General features: G+C 39.8%; 2 protein-coding genes across 2 annotated transcripts in view; one reads left to right on the forward strand and one right to left on the reverse strand.

Moving 5' to 3' along the window:
- CNGA4 (cyclic nucleotide gated channel subunit alpha 4) overlaps window positions 1-12,946 on the reverse strand; it is a 36,476-nt gene extending 23,530 nt beyond the window's left edge. The window contains exon 1 of the mRNA XM_067466391.1: window positions 12,759-12,946. Coding sequence (XP_067322492.1) covers window positions 12,759-12,946 — 188 coding nt within the window. The remainder of the gene's footprint in view (window positions 1-12,758) is intronic.
- The window catches only part of FHIP1B (FHF complex subunit HOOK interacting protein 1B), a 76,897-nt gene continuing 74,167 nt past the window's right edge, over window positions 10,616-13,345 (forward strand). Inside the window, exon 1 of the mRNA XM_067466390.1 lies at window positions 10,616-10,689. The gene's annotated coding sequence lies outside the window, so the exon portion shown is untranslated. The remainder of the gene's footprint in view (window positions 10,690-13,345) is intronic.

A 13,345-nucleotide genomic window follows, 5' to 3' on the forward strand; every position in this document is an offset into this window, starting at 1 on the left:
GCTTCCAAAGAAGGAGCCTCCACCACACTCCGGGGCAGAGAGTTCCACTGCTGAACGGCTCTCACAGTCAGGAAGTTCTTCCTCGTGTTCAGATGGAATCTCCTCTCTTGTAGTTTGAAGCCATTGCTCCATTGCGTCCTAGTCTCCAAGGAAGCAGAAAACAAGCTTGCTCCCTCCTCCTCCCTGTGGCTTCCTCTCACATATTTATACATGGCTATCATATCTCCTTCTTCAAGCTTCCATTAGTTATTTGTTATGTCTATACAGTAGAGCAGTGGTTCTCAACCTTCCTGAGGCTGTGACCCTTTAATACAGTTATGTTGTGGTGACCCTCAACCATAACATTATTTCTGTTGCTACTTCACAACTCTAATTTTGCCACTGTTATGAATCGTCATGTAAATATCTGATATGCAGGATATATTTTCATTCATTGGACCAAATTTGGCCCAAATATGCCCAAATTTGATTACTGGTGGGGTTGGGGGGATTCGTTTTGTTATTTGGGAGTTGTAGTTCCTGGGATTTATAGTTCACATACAACCAAAGAGCATTCTGAACACCACCAAGGATGGAATTGAACCAAACTTGGCACACAGGACTCCCCTGACCAACAGAAAACACTAGAAAGGTTTGGTGGGCATTGACCTTATGTTTTGGAGTTGTAGTTCACCTACATCTAGAGAGCACTGTGGACTCAAACAATGATAGATCAGGACCAAACTTGGCACGAATACTCAACATGCCCAAATGAGAACACTGGTGGAATTTGCGGGAAATAGACTTTGACATTTGGGAGTTGTAGTTGCTGGGATTTATAGTTCATCTACAACCAAAGAGCATTCTGAACACCACCAATGATGGAATTGAACCAAACTTGGCACACAGAACTGGGAGGGTCTGGTAGACATTGACCTTGAGTTTTTGGAGTTATTGTCCACCTACATCCAGAGAGTACTGTGGACTCAAACAATGATGGATCTGGATCAAATGGCACAAATACTCAATATGCCCAAATGTGAACACTGGAGGACTTCCTTCATATTTCAGAGTTGTAGTTGCTTGGATTTATAGTTCACTCACAATAAAATAACATTCTGAACCCCATCAACAATAGAATTGGGCCAAACTTCCCACACAGAACCCCCATGACCAACAAAAAATACTATGTTTTCTGATGCTCTTTGGCGACCCCCCTGACACTCCCTTGTGACCCCCACAGGGGTCCCGACCCCCAGGTTGAGAAACACTGCAGTAGAGTCTCGCTTATTCGAGAGACTGGCAGAATGTCGGATAAACGAAAATGTCAGATAATACAGAGTCTCCTACTGTTACCTGTCCGATGCGGCATTAGACACCTAGAATACTAACAACAGGGACTCAAAGAGTTAAGACAAGGCAACGCCTCAGGGCTAGAGGGTCCAGCAGGAAGTGCCCAGATGCAGAAGAAGAGCGTGGAAATCAGAGGGAAGGAGGGAGGACACTTCCACTTCCGGTCCTGCTTCTTTCCCCCCTTTCCTCCCTCTTCCTCCTCCTCCTTGTCTTACCCTTTTCACTTATTGGGAATGGAGAGAGTGTTGGGGAACGCTCCTTAAATTGAAGGGGAAATGCCGGAGGAAAAGGAGGGTGCTGGGTAGGAGCGTCAGATAAGACAGAATGTCAGATAAGCGAAGGTCGGATAAGCAAAACTCTACTGTAATTCAGATCTCTTACTGTATTGTATGGGTGTGTGTTGGTATGCAGTTTTCCTTAACTCTATGTTGTGGGAGGGGCTCCTCGTAGGGATATGATCTGGGACTGTTCAGAGCTCAGACTCCATTTGTCATGTATCATGTTCTGCAGTTGATGGTGGTTGGTGGTGGCAGGCCTAGCAGTTGGTGATGGAAGGGTTAATGTAAGTCTTATCATAGAATCATAGAATCATAGAATCAAAGAGTTGGAAGAGACCTCATGGGCCATCCAGTCCAACCCCCTTCTGCCAAGAAGCAGGAATGTTGCATTCAAATCACCCCTGACAGATGGCCACCCAGCCTCTGTTTAAAAGCTTCCAAAGAAGGAATCATAGGATCATAGAATCCTAGAGTTGGAAGAGACCTCCTGGGCCATCCTCCAGTCCAACCCCATTCTGCCAAGAAGCAGGAATATTGCATTCAAATCACCCCTGACAGATGGACATCCAGCCTCTGCTTAAAAGCTTCCAAAGAAGGAGCCTCCACCACACTCCGGGGCAGAGAGTTCCACTGCTGAACGGCTCTCACAGTCAGGAAGTTCTTCCTAATGTTCAGATGGAATCTCCTCTCTTGTAGTTTGAAGCCATTGTTCCATTGCGTCCTAGTCTCCAAGGAAGCAGAAAACAAGCTTGCTCCCTCCTCCTCCCTGTGGCTTCCTCTCACATATTTATACATGGCTATCATATCTCCTCTCAGCCTTCTCTTCTGCAGGCTAAACATGCCCAGCTCCTTAAGCCGCTCCTCATAGGGCTTGTTCTCCAGACCCTTGATCATTTTAGTCGCCCTCCTCTGGACACATTCCAGCTTGTCAATATCTCTCTTGAATTGTGGCGCCCAGAATTGGACACAATATTCCAGATGTGGTCTAACCAAAGCAGAATAGAGGGGTAGCATTACTTCCTTAGATCTAGACACTATGCTCCTATTGATGCAGGCCAAAATCCCATTGGCTTTTTTTGCCGCCACATCACATTCCTGGCTCATGTTTAACTTGTTGTCCACGAGGACTCCAAGATCTTTTTCACACGTACTGCTCTCGAGCCAGGCATCCCCCATTCTGCATCTTTGCATTTCGTTTTTTCTGCCAAAGTGGAGTATCTTGCATTTGCCACTGTTGAACTTCATTTTGTTAGTTTTGGCCCATCATCTCTCTAATCTGTCAAGATCGTTTTGAATTCTGCTCCTGTCCTCTGGACTATTGGCTATCCCTCCCAATTTGGTGTCGTCTGCAAACTTGATGATCTTAGTTCTAAAGGGTTGAGTATTCTGTAAGTGTAGGGAATCAGCCTGTGTTTGTGTTTCAGGATCCTGATGTGGGAAATGATGAGGGAAATGATGGTGCCGAGGCTGAGGTGCAAGATGGAGTTGGTTTGGTCAATGATTTTCAGGCAGACAATGACAGAGAGGCCCCAGTGCAAAGGGCGGTTTCTCATGAGAATATCCCTGCTGGGCCTCATAATGATAATTCACTCCCTCTCTCTGTGAGCCCTCAAGATTTGGGTTTGGAAAACAATCTGACACCTGGGAATTTGAATGAACTGCCAGATAGGGAGCTGAAGAATAGGCAGCTGGAGATTAGCCAGGATCGACAGCAAACTTGGTGTTTATGTTGCTCTGAAAGGCTTCGTCTGATAAGGGGTAAATGTGGGGGAAAGCAAAACCAATTTATGTGTTGTGGGATATAAGATTTGCCTCAAGGGGAAACCTGATAGATCAGGTATCATTTGGAAATCAAGTTCATGTGCTGTGGAAATCCTGTTTAAGGGGTCTTCTTCTTGTGGATCCTTCTAGTCTTTTGGCATTGATTAGCAGTGTTTGGATTGTCCTTGCATCCTCGCCTGCCCCGCATCCTCCCCGGATGGCGAGAGAGTGAAGCAGGCAAGGCGGGCTTTGCACGTGGTCAGACCTCGCATGGAGGACCCCTTGCCTGCCCCGCGTCCTCGCTGGATGGCGAGAGAGCAAGGCAGGTGAGGCGGGTTTTGTGCGAGGCCAGGCCTTGTGTGGAGCACCCCTCATCTGCCCCGTGCCCCCGCCGGATAGTGAGAGAGCGAGGCAGGTGAGGTGGGCTTTGCACAAGGCCAGACCTTGCGCAGAGGACCCTTCGCCTGCCCCTCATCCTCGCTGAATGGTGAGAGAGCGAGGCAGGCAAGGCGGGATTTGTGCGAGGCCAGGCCTTGTGCAGAGCACTCCTCGCCTGCCCCGCGCCCTCACCGGATGGCGGGAGGGTGAGGCAGGTGAGGCGGGCTTTGTGCAAGGCCAGGCCTCACGCGAAAGATCCCTCACCTGGCCTGTGCCCTTGGGGCGAGGCCAACGGTGGCATCCTCGTGACCCCTCCGAAATGGCCAGGCGACCCCCCTGGGGGTTGCGACCCCCAGGTTGAGAACCGCTGCATTAGATGCCCTATGTTATCTACACAGCGAAAATATTTCAAATTCCATCTGTAACTGGATTAATAGGCAATCCACCTGTATGCCGAATACATGAAGTTTGTGAGTAAATCAACTGTGTTACTTTTAAAGAAATCTGCTTATTTTTGTCTCTTGAGAGCATGATTTAAACCAAGGTATTTTAGATGCTGAAACTCTGCTGGATATGTGTGTGTGTGTTTTGTGCATTGGCATGTCTTTGTCCCTAACAGTTCAAAGACATGCCTAGGTAGGTACATCAGTTTAACAACTGAGAAACCTAATTGTTTTGCATGAATGCCATTTTCCCAAAAAGTTATGATTTCTGTCAAGGTCATGCTTTCCCAAAGATCATAACATCTCCAAAAGGTTATGGAGATTTCCATTTTCCAAAAATGATGATGACGATAATAATTAATAATAATAATAATAATAATAATAATAATAATAATAATAATATCCTATTTACTTGAATCTGATGCTCAACTTTTTAGGTTAAATGGCCTTCCCAAAATTCGTCCTGAGTCAAAGCCAAAGGAGAAGCTGCTTCTGGATCGCCTCTTTAAGTGACCGCATCTCTAATTGAATGGTCGTGGCTCAATGCAACGTAACCCTGGGATTTGTAGTTTGGTGAAGCGCCAGCATCCTTGGGCAGAGAAGGCTCAAGACCTTGCAAAACTACATCCCCCGTGATTCCACAGCATTGGACCAAGGCAATTACAACATTAGAACGCATTACATTCAGCAGAAAATATGATTTTTGGTTTCAGGGTTTTGGAAATGGAGATGTGCATTAGATTCGATGGCGCAGGAGAGTTGAGTCAATACAACAGAACAACAACAGCCACAACAACAACATCTCCTTGGCTTGGAAGAAGTGCCCTTTCTTTCTCCCTCATGAAAGGCTTACCTGGGGGTTTTGGGGTCATCGCTGTCCCCCCCACGGCTGCTCTTCCTTGTCTGGATGAGCGCTGCCTTCCCTTTGTCCAAGCCATTCATCTTGATGCTTCAGGCCTTCTCTAATACCCCCCCCCCGCTTCTTCCTTTACCTGCCGCCAGGTGTGTCACCCCAGCAACAGAGTCCCTTGCGGTCCCTGGTGCACACCTGAGCCACAGGTGCATCCCTAAAGGGCCCAATCAGGGATAATGATGAAGGCCCCAAGGAAGCCCTCAGAAGGGAACCCCAAGGGTCATCCATCCAGCCCTCTTTTGCCTTAAATGTCCTTTGACCAGTATCTGACCCCTTGGAGTGCCTCTGGTGTTGCCGCAAGAAGGTCCTCCATTGTGCATGTGGCAGGGCTCAGGGTGCATTGCAGCAGGTGGTCAGCGGTTGGCTCTTCTCCACACTCGCATGTCGTGGATTATTCCACTTTGTGGCCCCATTTCTTGAGGTTGGCTTTGCATCTCGTGGTGCCAGAGCGCAGTCTGTTCAACGCCTTCCAAGTCGCCCAGTCTTCTGTGTGCCCAGGGGGGAGTCTCTCATTTTGTATCAGTTCTGGGTTTGAGCCTGCCACTTTTGGACTCTCGCTTGCTGAAGTGTTCCGGCGAGTATAAATATGTGAGAGGAAGTCCTAGAGAGGAGGGAACAAGCTTCCTGTCTGCTTCCCTGGCCTTCAAATGCTAATCAAGGTGGTCAGTTGAAACATTCACACCTGGCTCCAGCAGAGAAGAGCTCTTTGCCCCACCCCAGCCATTCCACAGATATATAAACCCATTGTCCTAATTCCAACAGACCTCACTACCTCTGAGGATGCTTGCCATAGATGCAGGCAAAACGTCAGGAGAAATGCCTCTAGAACATGGCTACATAGCCCGGAAAACATACAACAACCCATCCAGTTTCTCTTTCAAAGCCTCCATAGAAGGGGCCTCCACCACACTTTGGGGCAGAGAGTTCCACTGCTGAACGTCAGGAGAAATGCCTCTAGAACATGGCCATATAGCCCGAAAAAACCCACAAGAACCTAGTGATTCCAGCCATGAAAGCCTTCGACAATACTTATTATTGTGATTATTATTATTAATATTATATTCTTAATATTAATATATTATATTAATATTAATTTATTATATTAATATTAATATAAAAATATTATAAATATTATATATTATTATTATTATTTGCCCCATATAAAACACTCTATTGATTACATTCTATCCTTGATGCTTCTATACACCTATTACTTATACTTATCTATTCCCCCTTCTGCCATGAAGGAAGGCACCATCCAAACCCTCCCGACAGATGCCCATCCAGCCTTTGCTTCAAGACTCACAGAAAAAGGAGAATCCATTGGACTCCCAGGGAATCTGTACCAAAATAACAATTGGGGGGAACCCTAGAGGCCATCCAGTCTGCCCCCCCCCTTTCTTTCTGCCATGCAGGAAGACGCAATTGGAGCCCTCCCAACAGATGGCCATCCAGTCTCCCTTGCCGGGAAGGAGAATCCAATTCTCAAACAGTCTATATTTCCACTAGAGTTGGAACAGACCCTAGAGGCCATCCAGTCAAACCCTTTTCTGCTATAATAGAAGGCCACAGCAACACCTGGCAGGGGACTGATAGTATAATCAGCGTATAAATAAATATAATAATAATATTAATAATAGATACACAGTTGCCTTGAGTCTAATAATATAATAGAGATTAATATAATACATATAATAAGAATAAATATAATAATAATAATACACAGTTGCTTTGAGTCTAATAATATAATATAGATTAATAATATAATACATATAATAATAAATATAATAATAATAATAGATACACAGTTGCTTTGAGTCTAGTCATATAATATAGATTAATAATATAATAATGCATATAATAATAATAAATATAATAATAATAGATACACAGCTGCTTTGAGTATAATAATATAATATAGATTAATAGTATAATAATACATATAATAATAATAACAATAATGGATACACAGCTGCTTTGAGTCTAATCATATAATATAGATTAACAATATAATAATACATATAATAATAAATATAATAATAATAGATACACAGCTGCTTTGAGTCTAATCATATAATATAGATTAATAGTATAATAATACATATAATAATAATAATAATAGATACACAGTTGCCTTGTGTCTAATAATATAATATAGATTAATAGTATAATAATACATATAATAATAACAATAATAGATATATAGCTGCTTTGAGTCTAATAATATAATATAGATTAATAATTCAATAATAGATATAATAATAATAAATATAATAATAATAATAATAATAGATACACAGCTGTTTTGAGTCTAATCATATAATATAGTTTAATAATATAATACACATAATAAATATAATATTAATAACAATAATAGATAGCTGCTTTGAGTCTAATCATATAATAGAGATTAATAATATAATACATATAATAATAAATATAATAGTAATAATAACAATAATAGATAGACAGCTGCTTTGAGTCTGATCATATTATATAGATTAATAATATAATACATATAATAATAAATATAATAATAATAATGGATACACAGTTGCTTTGAGTCTAGTCATATAATATAGATTAATAATATAATAATGCATATAATAATAATAAATATAATAATAATAGATACACAGCTGCTTTGAGTATAATAATATAATATAGATTAATAATATAATAATACATATAATAATAATAGATACACAGTTGCCTTGTGTCTAATAATATAATATAGATTAATAATTCAATAATAGATATAATAATAATAAATATAATAATAATAATAGATACACAGCTGTTTTGAGTCTAATCATATAATATAGTTTAATAATGTAATATATATAATACATATAATAATAATAACAATAATAGATAGACAGCTGCTTTGAGTCTAATAATATAATATAGATTAATAATATAATAATACATATAATAATAATAATAGATACACAGTTGCTTTGAGTCTAATAATATAATAATACATATAATAATAAAAATATAATAATAATAATAGATACGCAGCTGCTTTGAGTCTAATAATATAATATAGATTAATAATATAGTACATATAATAAATATAATAATAATAACAATAATAGATATACAGCTGCTTTGAGTCTAATGATATAATATAGATTAATAATATAATAATACATATAATAATGATAAATATAATAATAATAAAATAATAATAATAGATACACAGTTGCTTTGTCTAATAATATAGATTAATAATATAATAATACATATAATAACAATAGATACACAGCTGCTTTGAGTCTAATAAAATAATATAAATTAATAATAAATATAATAATAACAATAATAGATACACAGTTGCCTTGAGTGTAATAATATAATATAGATTAATAATATAATAATACATATAATAATAAGTATAATAATACATATAATAATAATAAATATAATAATAATAATAGATACACAGTTTCTTTGTCTAATAATATAATATAGATTAATAATATAATAATACTTATAATAATAATAAATATAATAATAATAGATTATTGCTTTGTCTAATAATATGATTAATAATATAATAATAGATGTAATAATAATAAAAATAATAGATACACAGCTGCTTTGAGTCTAATAATATATTATAGATTAATAATATAATACATATAATAAATATAATAATAATAATAGATACACAGCTGCATTGTCTAATAATATAATATAGATTAATAATATAATAATAATATAATAATACTAATAGATACACTGCTGCTTTGAGTCTAATAATATAATAATACATATAATAATAAAAATATAATAATAATAGATACACAGTTGCTTTGAGTCTAATAATATAATATAGTTTAATAATATAATATAAATATAATACATATAATAATAATAACAACAATAATAGATACACAGCTGCTTTGAGTCTAATAATATAGAATGATGATATAATAATACATATATTAATAATAAATATAATAACAATAATAGATACACGGCTGCTTTGAGTATAATAATATAATATAGTTTAATAATATAATAATATATAATAATAAATATTATAATAATAATAACAATAGATACACAGTTGCTTTGTCTAATAATATAATAATGCATATACTAATAAATATAATAGTAATACACAGCTGCTTTGAGTCTAATCATATAATATAGATTAATAATATAATAATACATATAATAATAATAATAGATACACGGCTGCTTTGAGTCTAATAATATAACATAAATTAATAATAAATATAATAATAATAGATACACAGCTGCTTTGAGTCTAATGATATAATAGAGATTAAAATATAATAATACATATAATAATAATAGATACACAGTTGCTTTGAGTCTAGTCATATAATATAAATTAATAATATAATACATATAATAAATATAATATTAATAGATACACAGTTGCTTTGTCTAATAATATAGATTAATAATATAATAATAGATATAATAATAATAATAGATACAGAGTTGCCTTGAGTCTAATAATATAATATAAATTAATAATAAATATAATAATAATAATAACAATAATAGATAGACAGTTGCCTTGAGTCTAATAATATAATATAGATTGATAAAATAATAATAGATGTAATAATAATAAAAATAATAGACACACAGCTGCTTTGAGTCTAATAGTATAATATAGATTAATAATATAATAATAAATATAATAATAATAGATACACAGTTGCATTGAGCCTAATAATATAATATAGAATGATAATATAATAATACATATAATAAATATAATAATAATAACAACAATAATAATAGATACACAGCTGCTTTGAGTCTAGTAATATAATAATACATATAATAATAAAAATGTAATAATAATAATACATATAATAATACATATAATAATTAATATAATAATAATAGATACACTGCTGCTTTGAGTCTAATCATATACTATAGTTTAATAATATAATACACATAATAATAATAACAATAATAGATACACAGTTAATAATAAAACAATACATGATAAATATAATAATAATAGATACACAGTTGCTTTGTCTAATAATATAATACAGATTAATAATATAATAATAGATATAATAGTAATAATAATAGGTACACTGCTATTTTGAGTCTAATAATATAATATAGATTAAGAATATAATAGTAAATATAATATATAATAATAATAACAGCAGTTAAGAAATTGTTAGATGCAAATCCTGTTTCCACTGCAAAATCAATACATTTTTGAACTGCCAAAGTCCAATCCTAGGGGATCCTGGGAGTTGCATCTACACTGGGGAATGAACGCGGTTTGGTCGCACTTTCCCTGCCTGTAGGGAAGGAGGCTGCTCAGGACCTTGGAGAAAGGGCCTGGGTTCTCCTGCGCATGCGTAGTAGGGGTGAGAATTGAACCCTCCTCCTCTCTCTCTCTGAGTGGGCGGGGTCGCAGGTGGGTGGGCGGGGCGTGGGCGGAGCGTGAGAGCGAGCGAGCGAGGGGATTAAGCTCCGCCCCTTTTGTGGGCGGGGCCTGTCCGGGCGGCGGCGGAGGGAGGAAAATGGCGGCGGAGGAGCTCCTGCTTCTCCTTCTCTTCCTCAGGTGCGTTGGGCGAGGTTCTCCTCGTTCTCATGTCTTGTGTTGTATTGTTATGATGATGATTATATTGGGGAGGGGGCATGGCAACTCTTTCCTGAAGGCTGGTGGGTTTCCATTTCCCTCACCTGACCCTTCCTCTTCCTCACCTGGAAGCCCGCTTGCTTCCTCCTTTTAAGGTAAACACATTGGGCAGGAAGTGACGTGGGCGGGGGATTGAGGGAGGGGGAGGACAGGGGAAGGGGTCTCCTAGGCACTGGGGGTGGCCCCCACCCCAAATAGGGGAGTTTGGGGGAGGAAGACCCCCTTCTGAGGGGAAAGGACTCCTTTTGAGGGGAAAAATCCCCATTTTGGGGGAGGAAGACCTCCTTTTTGGGGAGGAAGAGCTCCTTTTGAGGGGGAAAGACCCCCTTTTGGGGGGAAAAGACCCCTTTTGGGGGGAAAAGACCCCATTTTGGGGGAGAAGGACCCCTTTTTGGGAAGGAAGACCCCATTTTGGGGGAGGAAGGACCCCTTTTTGGGGAGGAAGGACCCCTTCTCAGGGAGAAGGACCCCTTTCTGGGGAGGAAGACCCCTTCTGAGGGGAAAGGACTCCTTTTGAGGGGAAAAGACCCCATTTTGGGGGAGAAAGACCCCCTTTTTGAGAGAGAAAGACCCCTTCTTAGGGAGAAGGACCCCTTTTTCGGGAGGAAGACCCCCTTCTGAGGAGAAAGGGCTCCTTTTGGGAGGGAAAACAACCCATTTTGGGGAGAAAGACCCCCTTTTTGAAGGAAAACGACCCCTTTTGAGGAGGAAAAGACCCCTTTTTTGGGGAGAAAGACCCCCTTTTGAGAGAGAAAGACCCCTTCTCAGGGAGAAGGACCCCTTTTTGGGAAAGAAGACCCCCTTCTGAGGGGAAAAAGACCTCTTTTAGGAGAAAGACCCCTTTTTTTGGGGAAAAGACCCCTTTGAAGGGGAAAAGACCCCTTTTTTAAGGGAAAAAGACCCTCTTTTGAGGGAGAAAGACCCCTTTTTGGGGGAAAAGACCCCCTTCTGAGGGGAAAAAGACCTCTTTTTAGGGGAAAGACCCTATTTTTGGGGAGAAAGACCCCTTTTTGAGAGAGAAAGACCCCTTTTCAGGGAGAAGGACCTCTTTTAGGGGAGGAAGACCCTATTTTGAGGGAGAAAAGCCCCCCTTTTGTGGGAGAAAGAGCCCTTTTGAGGGGGAAAAGATCCCCTTTTTGGGGAGGAAAACCCCCTTTTGAGGGGAGAAACTCCTTTTGGTGGGGGAAAGACCCCTATTTGAGGGGAAACAGAGCCTCTTTTGAGGGGGAAAAGAACCCTTTTGGTGGAGAAAGATTCCTTTTGAGAGGAAAAGACCCCCATTTGAGGGGGAAAGACTCCCTTTGGGATGAGAAAAATCCCTTTTGAGAGGAAAAAGACCCCCATTTGAGGGGAAACAACTCTCTTTTGAGGGGGAAAAGACCCCTTTTTGGGAAGAAAGATCCCCTTTTGAGGGGGAAAAGACCCCTATTTGAGGGGAAAAGACTCCCTTCTGGGGGAGAAAGTCCCCTTTTTGGGGAGAAAGGCCCCTTTTGAGGCAAAATGATCCTCTTTTTGGGAGGAAAAAGACCCCTATTTGAGGGGGGAAAGACCCCCTTTTGGGAGGAAAGAGACCCCTTTTTGGGGAGAAAGATCTCTTTAGAGGGCAATAGATCCTCTTTTGAGAGGAAAAAATCCTATTTAAGAGGGAAAGACCCCCTTTTTGGGGCAAATACCCCTTTTCACAGTGAAGGACCCCCTTTTTGGGGAGAAAGACCCCATTTTGAAGGAGGAAAACCACCTTTTGTGGGGAAATACCCTTTTTGGGGGAGTTTTGGGAATAGAAAGAACACCTGTTTTAGGTACATTGGGTCTATTGCTCCCTTGCTGCCCCCTCAAAGACCCCAGAAGGACCCCAGACCCATTAATAATAGCCATGGGGACCTCTTTGGCATCCCCTTTTCCTTTATTATGGAGAGTGGCCTGCATCTCCTAACGCCAGCCTTTTGAGGTAGGCCAGTTTGGATGCATTAGGGAATGGGAGGGGGCCTTACTTGCTAGTGAAGGTCTCTTGGCTCTTTTCGATGGGAGACTTGTAGCTCTTCTGTGGGCAAAAGCTATCCCACTGAGGGTCTTCATATGAGGCCAGTGGGTCTTCTGCTTCCTGCGGCCGAGCTCCAGAGGTCAAAGAGTATCTCCTTGGACCCCGCTCAGACCCTTCTCGCCCAGAGCCAGGCGCCATGATGTCTATCTGTTTATCTCCTTGGCCATGGAAGAGAGCTTAGAACCCCCCTCGGGGTTCTTTCTTGTCTTGGTGGGTTCTAGTTCCATTGGATGGAAGGAGGAAGCCACTGACCACTTGACTCCTCCATCCAATTGGTAAGATGCACATTGTCTCCAAAATGGGGCTCTCACCTGTCTTTAAGAGCACACCTGGGCACACCTTTGCTTTCCTGTTTCGGTGGGTTCTAGTTCAATTGGATAGATGGAGGAACCCATTGACCACTTAGCTATCCAGTTGGTGAGGTGCACATTGCGTCCAAAATGGGGCTCTCACCTGTCTTTAAGGGCACACCTGGGCACACCTTTGCCTTCCTGTCTCGGTGGGTTCTAGTTCCATTAGACGAATGGAGGAGCCCAC

The sequence above is a fragment of the Anolis sagrei genome, chromosome 3, assembly GCF_037176765.1.
Source record: "Anolis sagrei isolate rAnoSag1 chromosome 3, rAnoSag1.mat, whole genome shotgun sequence".
Taxonomy (NCBI): domain Eukaryota; kingdom Metazoa; phylum Chordata; class Lepidosauria; order Squamata; family Dactyloidae; genus Anolis; species Anolis sagrei.